This window comes from Camelus dromedarius, chromosome 14 (genome assembly GCF_036321535.1).
Source record: "Camelus dromedarius isolate mCamDro1 chromosome 14, mCamDro1.pat, whole genome shotgun sequence".
NCBI classification, from domain to species: Eukaryota; Metazoa; Chordata; class Mammalia; order Artiodactyla; family Camelidae; genus Camelus; species Camelus dromedarius.
This window is the reverse complement of record NC_087449.1, coordinates 43,370,645-43,384,570: the sequence shown is the minus strand read 5'-3', so window position 1 is coordinate 43,384,570 and position 13,926 is coordinate 43,370,645. Positions and strand designations below refer to the sequence as shown.

Here is a 13,926-nt window from a genome sequence, read left to right as displayed (position 1 = left end):
TTGGAAGATCTCTTGAGATCACAGAGCCTAAACACCACTGAACTTGACATTCTGTGACAGTTTATCAAAAACTTCTATTTGTGGCAACCAAAAAAAATAAATAAATAAAAGTCACTTTCGCAGGCCTCTTCACTTTCTTTTCATTTCCAACACTGGCGCTATCAAGTGATTTTTTTTTAATGAGTTTTCTACTCCTCCAACAAGAAACAAGGATTTCAGTCACTGCATGCACGTTACACAAAGGCAATAACTAGTGAGAATAGTGAAGTCACATGAGATGCCAAGGTGGAAGGGAGGCCTGCTCACTCACAAGTAAATGACAGGTAAGCAAGGCCAGTCATTCGATTTACATTCATTTCCAGCAGGCCTTTGAGGGTAGCTAATGCTACACAAAACTGTAAGTGTTGAATCTGCAAATGTCAAGGACTTCCAGAGTATTATTTTGATAATACTTATGTAATGGTCGTCTGTCCATTTCTCAGCAAGTCCCCGATCTCATGAATGAGTGGGGAGCAGGGACCACTTCCCAGTATAAAAGCTAAAAATGCCCAATGCGCACCTTTCCAGGTCTCTAGGCAGCTAGGGCTCACGTACCCAGGCTTGAACAGTCAGCTGCATTTGCTTACAATTTTTGAGACTAGAGCTAGGGGTGGGGAAGATTCTTTAAGGTGGTGCACCTTAAAGTGGTAGCAGCAGTATCCGGTGTCCAGCCTTGCCCCTGGAGTCAGAGTGGCCCCCAGCCTCCAGTGCCAGCTGTGTCTCTGATGCAAGTTGTAGCAATGAGCATACAGCAGTGCAATGGGTCTGTGGTCACCACCTGGCTCTGTGATGTGATTTTGGTATGGTTCTAGATGCCTGGTCTCCCTTTGTTTCTGCTTATTTCCCAACTTTGTTTCTGCAGCCTTCCAGTGATTGTGTAATCTACCATGATCTAGCGATATACTAGGAAATATGTATTTGGTCTTCCTACCCAGTTCCTGGCACAGAGCTCCTAAACCCTTGGAATTTCCTGAGTGATAGGAGTGAGCTGAGTATCTTTTGTTATTCATAATAAGCCTCTTTCAACCACACCTGAGTTTATGCTAATGAAATGACTCTTGGAGGATAGAGAGGGATTGCCAGAGAAAAAACCATAGAAATTTCGGCCCCCACCTCTAAGAAGGGGAGAAGAGCTAGAGGTTGACCAGAGGTCAATAATTTAATCAATCATGCCTATGTAATGGAACTTCCATAAAAACCCTAAATAAATGACTTTGGAGAGTTTCCAGGTTGGTGAACAGATCAAGGAGCTGGGAGGGTCATGCACCCAGCTGGCCCCATGCATCTCCTCCATGTGGCAGTTCCCGAGTTATAACCTTTATAATAAACTGGTAATAGTAGGTAAAGCCCTCCCCTGAGTTCTGCTACCTGTTCTGGCAAATTATGGAACCCGAGGAAGGGGGTGGGTCATAGAAACCTCCAAATTATAGCCCATCGGTCAGAAGCACTGGAAGCCCAGGCCTGTAATTGGCATCCGAAGTAGGGAGCAGTCTTGTGGGACTGAGCCCACTTAAGTTGTAGGGTAGCTAATGTCAGAATTGCTTGGTGTGGAAAACCCACAATTTGGTGTCAGAAGCGTGAGTAGGATTAGAGAAATGCTTGTTTGTTTTTTTTAATCTTATGACTCAATGCACTTTCAATAACATCAATTTACTGGTGTAATCAGCCAGAATCCATTTCTATCCTTTGCAACCAAGAACCTAACTAATACACCTGAATAACCAGAAATTCTTCTTAACTCTATCTGGGTTCTTCCTATGGCAAGTTAAACTCATTTCTTGTTCTGTGTTTGGGAGACCTAGTGTAAGGAGAGCATAGAGCTAGGAGATCCTTTTTTGGTCTTGACTCTGCCACTTCCTGGCTGTGTGAGCTGGAGTGAGTCCCCTCCCAGTTCTGAGCCACAGTTCTCTCATCTGCACAGTGGACACTCTGCCTTAGACCAGTGGTTCCCCAAACTGGTTAAGCCTTAGAATTCCCTCAGACATTTGTTTTTCAACATTTGTTTCAAACAGATTCCTGGGCCCTACTCTTAAAGAAACGAATTTAATAGACTTAGTACATTTCTGCCAATTGTACCAGTGAAGTGGAGGCAGCAGCACCTTTGAGAACCATAAACTAAGGCTCTCCAATGTCCCCTTCAGTCTCTGTGATCTTCCATTGGAAGGCAGAGCCTGTTTCATTGCTGTATTCCAAGTGCCCAGAAAGTTCCTGGTGTTCAGAAAATACTTGTATCTGAGTAAAAGGTAAACGAACTCTCTGCCACTCTTCTGTAAATCTAAAATTATTCCAAAATAAGAAATTTATTTAAAAGAATACTGGAAGGAAGGGAGGAAGGAGAAAGGGATTCCAGGTACATCATATTAACTAAGAGTTTAATATCACTTTATGTTGAAAAGCACCTCCCACCCTTTTCCTCTGCACACTCACCCCCTCCACTGTCATTGTGCCATCACTGAGCTGTCAGAGAAGACCTGTGGAGCCGTCATGCCACAATGCTTACAAAAGGGCCTGTCACCTTCTTTGAGGAGCAGTGTTCCTCGTGCTTGGCCATGTGAAGACCCAAGTTCTACCCACCCAATTCTATCTTACAGAATTATTGTACCAATCAAATGAAAGTAAGACTTGCCATAAGAGAGAGCAGTTACCGTGTGCCAGGTTCTATGCTAAACACTTTATGAGCATTCTCTTCATTATTATAACCGTGTAAGGTGGGATAATAACATTCCCATTTTATGGATATGGAAACTCAGACTTCCAGAGTAACTTGCTCAAGGTCATACAGCTGGTGAGGGGAGGGCTGGGACAGGAGCCTTGGGAGACATCTGACTCCAAAGACCCGGTGTGTACTTCTGCCCTGTGATTTCTACAAGTGTTGAAGAAGTGGATGTATTTATTTTGATTATTTTCATCCCGTCCTTCCCTATACCCTAACCTCCTCTTCTTCCTGCAGCTCCCCAAACATACCCAGACTAGACCCTGGGAGTTCCCAGGTGGGGGCTGTTGAAGAATCAGCAGGTCACCAGCCCTGAGGATGGGGCTGGGAATCCCCACCAGTCCTGTTACTGCCACAGGGAGTCAAGATGGAAACAGACATTCAGGAAAGGAAAAGAATTTGCTTCTCTGAGAACCCGAGGACGAAGTCAGGCTCACCTTCCCTTCGTCACCTCACCCAGGAGAGCACTGCCAAGGCCACCAATGTTAGGGCAACTCCTCTTTGGCAGAAGAGGCTTTGGATCATTAGCTTGTGCTGCTTTTCTAGCTGCATGCAAACAAGTAGGCTTCAAATATCTGAATTGTTTTTTTTAAACAGCTGACCCCACCCATTCATTGGTACCAGGCGGGCCCTTGCAGAGGCCGAGTCCAGCCTTGATGTGGCCGGGGTGCCCAGCAGCCTGGGCGGGAGGCTGTGTGGGGTGTACCCTACTGCAACCCAGCTGGGCCTGGTGGGGCGGCTTTTGGTGGTGTTGCTAGGCAACCTGGGTAATTGGAGAGGCCGTGGATTGGGCTTCTGGGCCACAGAGACTAATAGCCTCCTTCATCACACTGCAAACCATCATTATGCCCCATTCCAGAGGTTTGCAGCAATCTCTCTGTGGTTTTAGCCTGAAAGCATGCTTTTTTAGCTACAGAAATTAAGAACCAACTTTTCAATATTACGGGCTTGTGGCTGGGGTTGTTTTCGTTTTGCTTCATCTCTGGGGATACACTTGAAATCAACAAGCAAAAGATTTTAAAACAAAAAAACAAAAAAAAATTCCTTCACAAACCCCCTTTTCCAAAAGTTTTCCTTTCTCCTGAAGCAAAGCAATTACTCAATTATGAGGGCAGCTAAGGTAGGGACACTGCTTCCTGAGGCCTCTGTATGCCCATTGCATGTTAAAAGCTTCTTCCTTGGACTCCAGCTCTGGCTGTGGTGCAGGGCAGGGGGACCAGGGCCTTGGCCACGTAAAAGTCCTCTCAGCAGAATAATTTCTTTGTGTCTTTCCTATTTGAAGACAAACAGGATCGCCTCCTTCCCCATCTACAGAATCATTTTCACTTGTATGATTTGGATGAGTCCTCCCCAGTTGCCCTAGGAAGAAGATCCCATTTTTAGTCCCATTTTACAGATGAACAACTAAGGCAAAAAGAGGCACTCGTGACTGCACACCTAGTACAATCCCGTTCTTCTGTGGCTAGATCCTGGGTCACTCTACTATACTGTACTGCCTCCCCACAGAGCTATTTAAGATATTACGTATATTTTTGTACCCTATTATAATATGAATAGTAGAAGTAATAATACACACTGGTGGAGAGACACAAAAACTTCATCGTGTATCTCCTACTATCCTCACCACATCATCCTTGATGATTGTGCCTCATGTACACTAAGGAATACAGTCTGGGAGAATTCCCAAAGACCGTCACACTATTTAACTAGGTTAACAGACCTAGCACACCAGAACACAGGGCTGAAGGAAAACTCTGGCCCTCCTTAATTCAAGGGGTTGGCTCAGTGTGATAATATTATGATACTATTTCAGTTCCTTCAGGAAGGAGGCAGAATCTTTGCTTTCATTAGATATTTGTAGGTATTTTTCAAAAAGGCTTTCACTGCCTCATCTATGATGTTTCTTAAACAATGGTGCATTGTCAATGACCAACTGTGTTGACTGGTATGGGACTAGGATTTCTTGGGATATGGGAGTTAGGGTGCTAAAATCAGGGCCGTGCTGAGCAAACTGAGGAGAGTTGGTCACCCTATCATAGACCACCTGCGTCAGAATCATCCAGGGTGTGCTGGGGGTGGTACAGTTCCGTGGTAGAGTGCATGCTTAGCATACATGAGATCCTGGGTTCAGTCCCCAGCACCTCCATTTAAAATTAATTAATTAATTAATTAGCTTAGGGAAAAACCTATTTTAAAAAAAAATCATCTGGAGAAGTCAAGTGAAGATGGCTGGTTCTAATCCTAAAACAGTGGCTCTTAACCCTGGCTACACATCAGGATTGTCTGAGATTATAAAGCAGCGTTGTTGTTTGAGCTCACGCCATCAGTGGAGCTAGAGCCTCTGGAGCTAGGGCCTGGGCACTGGTATTTTTTAATGTGCAGCCAAAACTAAAACCTCTTGCCCTAGAGATTTGGATTTTGGGCTGGGGTCTTGCCCAGGAATCTGCATGTCTCTTTGAGAGCTCCCCAGGGGATTCTTATGTACACTGTAGTCTGATAACTAATGAATTCTTATGTGATGTGTGAATTCATTGGACAAGCATTCCCTGAATGCCTTGTATATGTTAGGCTGTGGAAACATGAAGGACAAAACAAAAACAAAACCACTTCCTGTTCCCCAGGCCCTTCCTATTCAGGGGGAATAAAGATCTATAAATTGTTCCAACACAGTAAACAGTAATCCCCCCTTATCCACAGGGGATCTGGTCCAAGACCCCCAGAGGACGCTGAAACTGTGGATAGTACCAAATCCTGTATATACTATGTTTTTCGTATACATACATACTTGTGATAAAGTTTAGTTTATAAATTAGGCACACAATAAGACATTAACAACAATAACTAATAATAATAAAATAGAACAATTTTAAAACAGAACAAATTTAGAACAATAGAATAAGACAGAACAATTATAACAATACTGTAAAAAAAAAAAGTTATGTGAATGTGGTCTCTCTCTCTCTCCAAATATCTTATTGTACAAACTTAATACCTTTTCCATCTTAACTAAGCACGTATCACACACTGTGGCTATAACTTTTGCAACTTGAGGTGTGACAGAAAAACTAGCACAAATTTCTTTTTCCTCCTTCACAATTTCAGAAAAGATTTGTTTTTTACTGCAGATCTTAGCAACTTCAGCATTTGATTTTTTTTTCTTTCCTTATTAAGTCAAGATTTTCACCTTTTCACATAAAGGAAGCACTTAGGGCTTTCCTTTGGCATATCCGAAAGGCCAGCATCACTCCTCTTGTGCTCTGGGATCATTATTAAGTAAAATAAGGGTGACTTGAACACAAGTGCTGTGATACCACGACTGATAGCCGGACTGCTAGGTGACTAAGGGGGCAAGACACACTGGACAAAGGGATGAGTCACATCTCAGAAGGGACAGAGCAGGACAGCTCAAGATTTTATCACGCTACTTAGAACGGCAGACAAGTTAAAACTTGTGAATTGTTCATTTCTGGAATTTCCCATTTAATATTTTTCAGGCCAAGGTTGACCTCAGGTAACTGAAACTGGGGAAAACAAAGCCACAGATAAGGAAGGGGGACTACATTACTGTGGTTTAGACTTTAAAGTGGGTCAGCATCATCAGGGAAGTTACAGTTATTCACTTCCCAGAAGCCTGGTGCAGTAGATTAAAGACTGAGTTTATTATTTGCCATTCTTTCCGCTAAAAGGTGGGTTTTTTTCCCCTCTCCTTGAATCTGGGCCAGCCCTGTGACTGCTTTTGACTGATAATACACAGTAGAATTAGTGCAGGAAACCTCCCAAGCCAGGCATGCAGGGAGCTGCAGCCCCACGTTGTTTCCTCTTGGAATGCTCCCTCTTTGAAGCCTGACACCATACAAGAAGGTGGACCTACCCCGAGGCCACCATGATATGAGGAAGCCCAAGCTACTCACATGGAGAGAGGCCACGTGGAGGAGGGCCCAGGTGGCAGACCTATGAGTGATGCCTTCTTGGACCTTCCAGCCCAGCTCATCCACCAACTGAATACAGCCAAGTGAATGATCCCAGCTGACACTACATCACTACACGCAGTTGCTCCACTGAATTCTGCCCAAGTTCCAGGCCCAGAGAATCATGACAAGTGAATACGGCAGTGGTTGTACATATAACGTTTTATGGTGACTTGTTATACAGCAATAGTTACCAACACATCAGAACTAGAAGGCAACATGACATCCCAGACCCTTCGGCCTTCCTAGTAACATGGTTCACCTTCGTGTCCCTCAGCAGAGTCGACTGCAGATGTTTCACCTGAAACAGCCTCCCAGTTAGTCTCCATCTCTGTTGGCGCTCCTGCCTGCTCTCCAAAGCCAGACAAAACACAGCCATAAATCAGAGTACATCGACTCTCTGCTTAAGATCCTTCAGTGGCTTCCCATTGCTTTCGAGATCAACTCAGGACCCTTGCCGCGGCTGAGAAGTCTTGTGTGACCTAGCTCCTGCCTTCTTTGTAGAATTCTACCACTCTCTCCCGACATCTCTGTGCTGCAACCACGGGGCCTTCTTTCCGTCACAGGTACACACTAAGCACTCTCCGGCCTTGGGGTCTTTGCACCTGCTGCTCCCTCTACCTAACGCTTTCTCCTCTGCCCCGCCCCCCAAGCCCCAACACGTGCACTCAAGGCTAGCTCCCTCATAACAGTTCCTCCCTAGGAAGCCTTTCGTGGCCTCCCTGAAGCTTTCAGCCCGCCCTCTGCCTGCCCCACACACACCATCACGCCCCCTGCTTATGCACTTTCAGCACTTACCGCTGTGTAAGAATGTCTGGCTTGTTTACTTGTTGTCTGTCTCTTTCAACTACCATATGAGCTCCAGGAAAGTAGGAGAGGTTTCTTTTCTACTCCATCGAAAGGTGCTTACTAAGTGTTTGCCGAATAAACCATCGAGTAGAAGAAGGAAGGAAGGAGGAAGTTTGGAGTCATAGAAAGAGCAATGAAATGACCACACTCAGAAGACCCTGGTTCTTACTCCAACTCTGCCCCTGCTTACCTGCGGGCAAGCCACTTGACCTGACCTGGTCAGGATGCTCGTCCCCACGATGCTGCATGTGGCCACTGATGCTACGTACGCCATACACCTGTAGTCTGCATCTCTATTGCTCATGGATCCCCGTAAGAATTTTGGAAAAGCTACGTCTCTCTCACTTTTAAGTTAATACCTGAAATTATGTTTCACAAGTGAAAATCGATTCCAAGACAGAATTTCCTGGCATAGTTTTCATTAGCAACATGCTTTAGATATATTTTCATCCAAACCTTGGAGCTACAGATTTAGCTTGTTTAGTTTATGGAACACGTCTACCATATAATCCAATTGTCAAAACTAGTCCTCACTGTCAAACCAATCAACCAAACCAGAATAATTTCCTGTCCAGAAGAAAGTCCACCTTCATTTTTTACCCCTTGTTGCCTTTAATTAAGTAATTAATTTTTATTACAGTATAGTTGATTTATAATATTATATTAGTTTCAGGTGTACAACACAGTGGTTCAAGATTTTTGTAGATCATACTCCATGTATAGTTATTGTAAAATATTGGCTATATTCTCTGTGCTTTACAATCTATCCTTGTGGCTTATTTATTTCATACAGAGTACTTTGTACCCCTTAATCTCTGGCCCCTATCTTGTCCCCCTCCCTTTCCCTTTCCCCCCGATAACCACTAGTTTCAGCCCCTAAGCAGTTCCAACCCCTGCCCTCCACTAGGCTTTTCACAAGCATCTCCCTCTGCCAGAGTATCTTCCCTCCCCAGGTGGTTCTCCTGGAGAAGTCCTAACACCCCCTTCAAGATTCTGTCCTAACACCTCCTCTGCAAAGCCTTTTTGAGCATCTGCAGTGTGCCTGTCATTGTGCTAGGCACGGGGTACAGTGGTGAACAAAGCAGACATGGTAGAATTAAATGCCCTTTTTAGTTCCCTCAGCAACCTCGGCTCCTGCCTAGGGTACCACTGTTTTCTTTATATCATCACCGTCTCCTCCACAAGGCAGTGAAAACCCTGAAGCTAGAACTTCTGCTTTATTCATCTTTGAATCCCTATTATGGAACCCATAGAATGCATCAGTTAATGTTTATTGGATCATTTACTCACAAAGGATTTATCAAACAGTCTCAGGGACATATACAGAGCACTGGTTGTAAACAGTGAACCACAGACATGGCCCCTGCCCTCTGGGGACCAACAGAGCCCTTGACTGAATGCATGAAGTATGAATGAGTGAATTAGTGAATCAGGGAAGGAGTGTGAGCTTTCCCACTTGGCTGAAGCAGCCCAGAGCAGGAGATCCACAGGAAGTGGGAAGCCAGCGTCCAGGAGGTTGGGGGAGTGATGCTGTCCTTTTGTGCTTTCTGCTACATAGAAACTTGAAGGACAGCAAGGAGTTGAACAAAGGGCAGGGAGTCTAGAGTCTGACCTCGATTTGAATTCTAGATTCATTACTTATTAGCCATGTGACCTTAGGCAAATCCCTTCCACTGTTTGTATCTTCATTTCCTTCATCTGTAAAATAGGGCTAATAATACTGTAAAAGGGTTATGATTAAATGAGATAATGCTTTTAAAAGCCTATAGTCTGAGGTCAGGCAGAGTTGGTTTTAGGAATTGGTAGTTCCCATCCCAGGGCCGGTGGGAATATGCAAATTCAGAAACACAGCAAGACAGCCTCCATTTCCCTCCAACTAGAGGTCCCAGGCCGGGTCTGCGTTCTTACCTTCAGCCTGCAGGAGGCGCTTTCCCTAGTCAGCCCCACCCCCACCCCTCCCTTCACCACCTCCCCCTTCCCTCCCAGTTCGGTGTTTACAGACCTGCTAAGTGCCTTCAAGGCCAGTGTTGTCCGACTTATCTTTACTAGCCACGGGAAGGTGGCAGTTAGGGAGGGGCATGGCAGAAAGGGGGCCAAGAAGAAGGGAAGAGCACAGATGTTTGCTGAGGCCCCACTGTGTGCCTGGCACCTGGCTTGGCACTTGACATGTGTTGTCTCATGTCATCTTCATAACCATACCATTTTACAGATGAGCAAACCGAGACTCAGGAAGAGGTGGGACCTGAATCCAGTGTCTCTATGACCCTAAAATGAGTTTCCACTTTGCTATGCTATCCACCAGCTTATAAATGATCATTACACACTTGTGAAACAAATTTCCGTCTTCCTTATTCCCAGAGGAAATTGTGTGTCCCGTGCCTGATCCCCCACAGAGAATCCAGGCACAGGCTCAAACAATGATGCGTAAACAAATGAATAACAAATGAAGAAATGAACAGAATCCCTCAGACAGCAGTACCAGGAAGAAGGAAACAAATAACCCTGGAAACTCGCCTTGCAGGAACAAACCAGAGACTGTGTCCCCTGGCTGTGGTCTCCAGGGGCAGCACAGGAGGGCTAGGATCCGGTTCCTTGGAGGGAGATTAAAAAATTGCGGGGCGGGAGTAGGGGCAGGTTACTGGGGAGAATGTGATGAAGGGAGAGAAAGACGGCCAGTGATTGACCAGCGCTGGGAAGGGCAATGGCATTCATTACCTGATCCTCCCATCACGTCGCTGGCGCGGGAAGCCTGAGAAAGCCCCCTAACTCCTGGTCCAACATGCTGCCAACTTTTAAAATGAAAGTAGCAGGATCCCAAGCAGCCACTCCTGAAGGCTACACCGGAAGAAGGTTGCCAAGGGAGCACCCCACGGTTGGCCCTGGGCCCCTGGCTCCCCCACCCCGCGCCCTGCGCTTTCGGCCTCCGCCCCCTGCTCCCCACGGAGGGACGTGGGCCACCGGCTCCCGGCCCCCGCAGCTTACCTCGGCGGGGCGGAGGGGCGTCCCAGGCAGGAGAGGCTGCTCCCTGGCTTCCAGGCGCCCTGGGCCAACGGGCTGCCTCAGCTGCCCTGAAGTTGCCGCCCTGCCAGGCACGCCTTGGTCCCTCCCCAAATTAAAATCCTCCAGAGGTTCCTGCTCGCCCAGCCCTGGGGGAGGGAGTCTGAAGAAATCCCCTCCCAGCCCCCAGACGGGCCTGGGCCGGGCCAGCCAGCTCGGCAGTCTCGGCCCCCGGCTGGCCCTGGATGAATGAGTCCGCCCGATCCGCCTGCCTGGGTCTGAGCCAGGGAGCCTTTGACTGCCTCTTCACTCTTTCTCCTTGGCAGTGGCCCTGAACTTCAATCCTCCCGCAAGTCCCCTGCCCTCTGTTCTCGGGTCTCTGGGGAAAGACCTCAGTAGGAGGACTCCTTTCTTTCCCACCTTCCTAGTTTCCGATTCCTCTCACTGGCTGGACTCAACAAGAAGTCCGAGGGCAAGAGAGCTCATTGATGCAGTCACAGAGGTCAGTGCCCCAAGACCCAAAGCAAGGCAGAGAAGGGAAGAGAATGGATGGCAGGAGGGAGTATAGGGAAAAAAAAAACAAAAAACCATAAAACCCCTCAGTCTTCCTTCCTGTGTTTCTCCTTTAGTCAAATACTACTACCACACAACACTTCTGATACTAGATGTGGGGAAAACCCCCACACCAAGCCAATTCTGCAACAGCCAGTGGGTGTCCTACAATTTAACTCATTTCTGACACAATCTATCTGAAGAGAGTGTCAGATCCCACAGGTAAAGGGTTCAGTCTCACAAGATTGTCCCCCATCTCAGAAGCCAATTGCAAAAAGTAGGTTCTCAGGTTACCCACAACCTCTGTCCATCTTAGTTACAAGTCGTAAGTTCCCACGTTCCCTTTCTCAAGTTTAATTTGCTGGAGTGGCTCATGGAACTCAGGGGCACACGTGCTTACATTTACCAGTTTATTAAGAAATATGGTGAAGGATACGGATAAGCAGGCAGATGAAGATACATATACGGTGAGGTCCGGGAGGGTCCCTAGCACAGGAGTTTCTTGTCCCTGTGGAGCTGGGATGAACAGCCCTTCCTCTAGGTGGATGTGTTTACCCACCTAGTAGGTCCCCGAAGGCTATATTATTGGGGTGTTACGGAGGCTTCCTCAAGTAGGCAATGATCAGTGATTAACTCCGTTTCCAGCCCCTCTATCCTTTCTAGAGGAGTGGAGGGAGCGGGGCTGAAAATTCCAAGCTTCTAATCTTGGTCTTCTAAGCTGGTCTTGCTAGCAACCAGCTCCCATTCAGGAGCCTCCCCAGAGTGGCCTCATTAGAACATAAGATGCTCCTTTGAGCTCTTTTCACTTAGGAATTTACAATGGTTTTAAGAGCCCCGTGCCAGAGACAAAGTCAAAGACCAAATATGAGAACAAAAAGATGCTCCTTGTGCTCTTATCACTTAGGAAATTACAAGAGTTTTTTGAGCTGTGAGTCAGGAGAACAATGTATATATTTTCTGTTATCTCACAGAGGGAAGCAAACAGCTGGGAAAAAAAGATAGTTAGGAGCTGCACAGAAATAGCAACTGAAACCTTGGGAGTGGATGAGGTCACTCAAGGGGAGAAACCAGAGAGAGGAGAAAAGGGAATCTGGGACAGGACTCCGGGAAATACGAACAAGGGACATGCGGAGCGTGGAGTGGGGGGAAGGAAGAGGAAAGGCCAGAAGTGAGGGAGATACAATACCATAAGCTGGGTGGATGTTTGTTTTCTACAGCTCTGGATGCTGGGAAGTCCAAGACCGAGGGGCTGGCAGGTCCGTGTCTGGTGAGAGCCCTCGTCCTGGCCACCTTCTCCCTGTGTCCTCATGTGGTAGAGAGAAGGGAAGGAAGCAAGCTGTCTGGTATATCTTCTTAGAAGGGCTCTGCTTCCGTTGTGAGGGCTGCACCCTCGTGACCTAGTTACCCCCAGAGGCTCCATGTCCAGCACCATCACATGAGGGCTTAGGGCTTCACCGTGTGAACTGTAGGGAGAGGGAACACAATTCAGTCCATGGCACCAGGCATACTCCCCACTGTAGGTATGAAGCAGGAAGGCAAGACTCAGATGCCATCAACGGAGACGAGGACCGGAGGGGACAGAGCAAGTAGGCTGAAGGCAGGGAGGGGTGGCCCCAGGATGAAGCATTAGAAATGGGCAGCTGAGCCTTTTATCAGGAGCTTATGCCTACATAGAAGTGAGTTGCGCCCCACCCCAATTTTCTAACTAAAGTAAGTGGCAGGGTCACCTGTTAGGAGTTAGAGGGATAGAGGTTGGATGGACAATTGAGGGAAATTGTCAGATATTTGGAAAAACAGTCAGGAGGAGAGAAAAAAATGACCAAAGTAATGTAGAGGCTCAGAGATGGGTGCTGAGAACCCAATCAGAATGTCGCAGATTAACAAGGCGGCAAGAGTGAGCGGCCCTCAGGAAGTGAGAGACCAGGGAAAGCAGGTCCGGTCCTGAGCGAGAGGACAGTAAGATCTGTGTGACATGGATGAGACTCACGGGGAATGCCACCAACACCTTTCAGTTCCCAGGACTGGAGACCTGAGCTTTCACATAAGATGACAAATGTCTACAGAAAGAAGGTCCTGTTCAAAAGGACGGTGGGCAGCCACAGAAGTGCAAAGAGCATATGGGGCCAACAGTGGCCATGGTGGGTCACAGAACTGCACAGGGAGAGTGGCTGCCCCAGGTCAACCCCCACCAAATAAAGTGGGACCCAGGCTGTCAGAGGTACCGCTAAGCCATCCTACCCTCCAACCAACCTCCCTGTTCCCACTTCACCCTCAACAAGCTGCTTCCTAATTGTGACTTGGCTTTCCAGGCTGCAGGATTTCAGAGGGTGAAAGTGTCTGCCCACACCCAACACATACGTATATTAGGGAGCTCTTCGAGCAAATCCTGTATCTGATTTATCTCTGTCCCCAGCACACAGCACAGAGCATGAGTTGGGGTCCAAAGAGGTATTTGAAAAGCAGATCTGGAGAGGGCCAATATAGCCTTAAATAGACTTTGTAAATTAATAAATTCTTATGGAGGGTGTTGCTTATGAACCTCATTCATGTGAATCAGTACCTACAAATCACATCAGTTCTGAAATACTGGAAATACTGAATATTTCTTAGCTTGCAAATTCAGAGCCGGATCCTGGATGGTGGTGAATTCACCAAGGTCACATACCTTCCAGGCCAGCAAACTACCATCAGCACCATCTTTGCAAGGCCACCACCCCTAGCACCATCCCTCCTCACCCAATCACCATCGAGGCCTGGAGGATCTTTTCCCACTGAGACTTTCCATTTGAAATGTCTGCATGAAATGTT

General features: G+C 46.9%; 1 protein-coding gene across 4 annotated transcripts in view; it reads right to left on the bottom strand.

The window, feature by feature from the left end:
• Positions 1 to 12,479, bottom strand: part of RHBDL2 (rhomboid like 2) — a 45,634-nt gene extending 33,155 nt beyond the window's left edge. For 3 of the 4 annotated variants that reach the window (XM_064493736.1, XM_031464817.2, XM_031464823.2), the window contains exon 1: positions 10,552 to 11,325. Coding sequence is in view for 1 of the 4 variants with exons in the window: in XM_064493734.1 (XP_064349804.1) it covers positions 12,305 to 12,427 (123 nt within the window). In the remaining 3 variants the exon portion in view is untranslated. Of the gene's footprint in view, positions 1 to 10,551; positions 11,326 to 12,304 lie in introns of those variants that run through there. The other variant, XM_064493734.1, reaches the window with a different exon arrangement.
• Between the last annotated feature and the right edge of the window lie 1,447 nt (positions 12,480 to 13,926).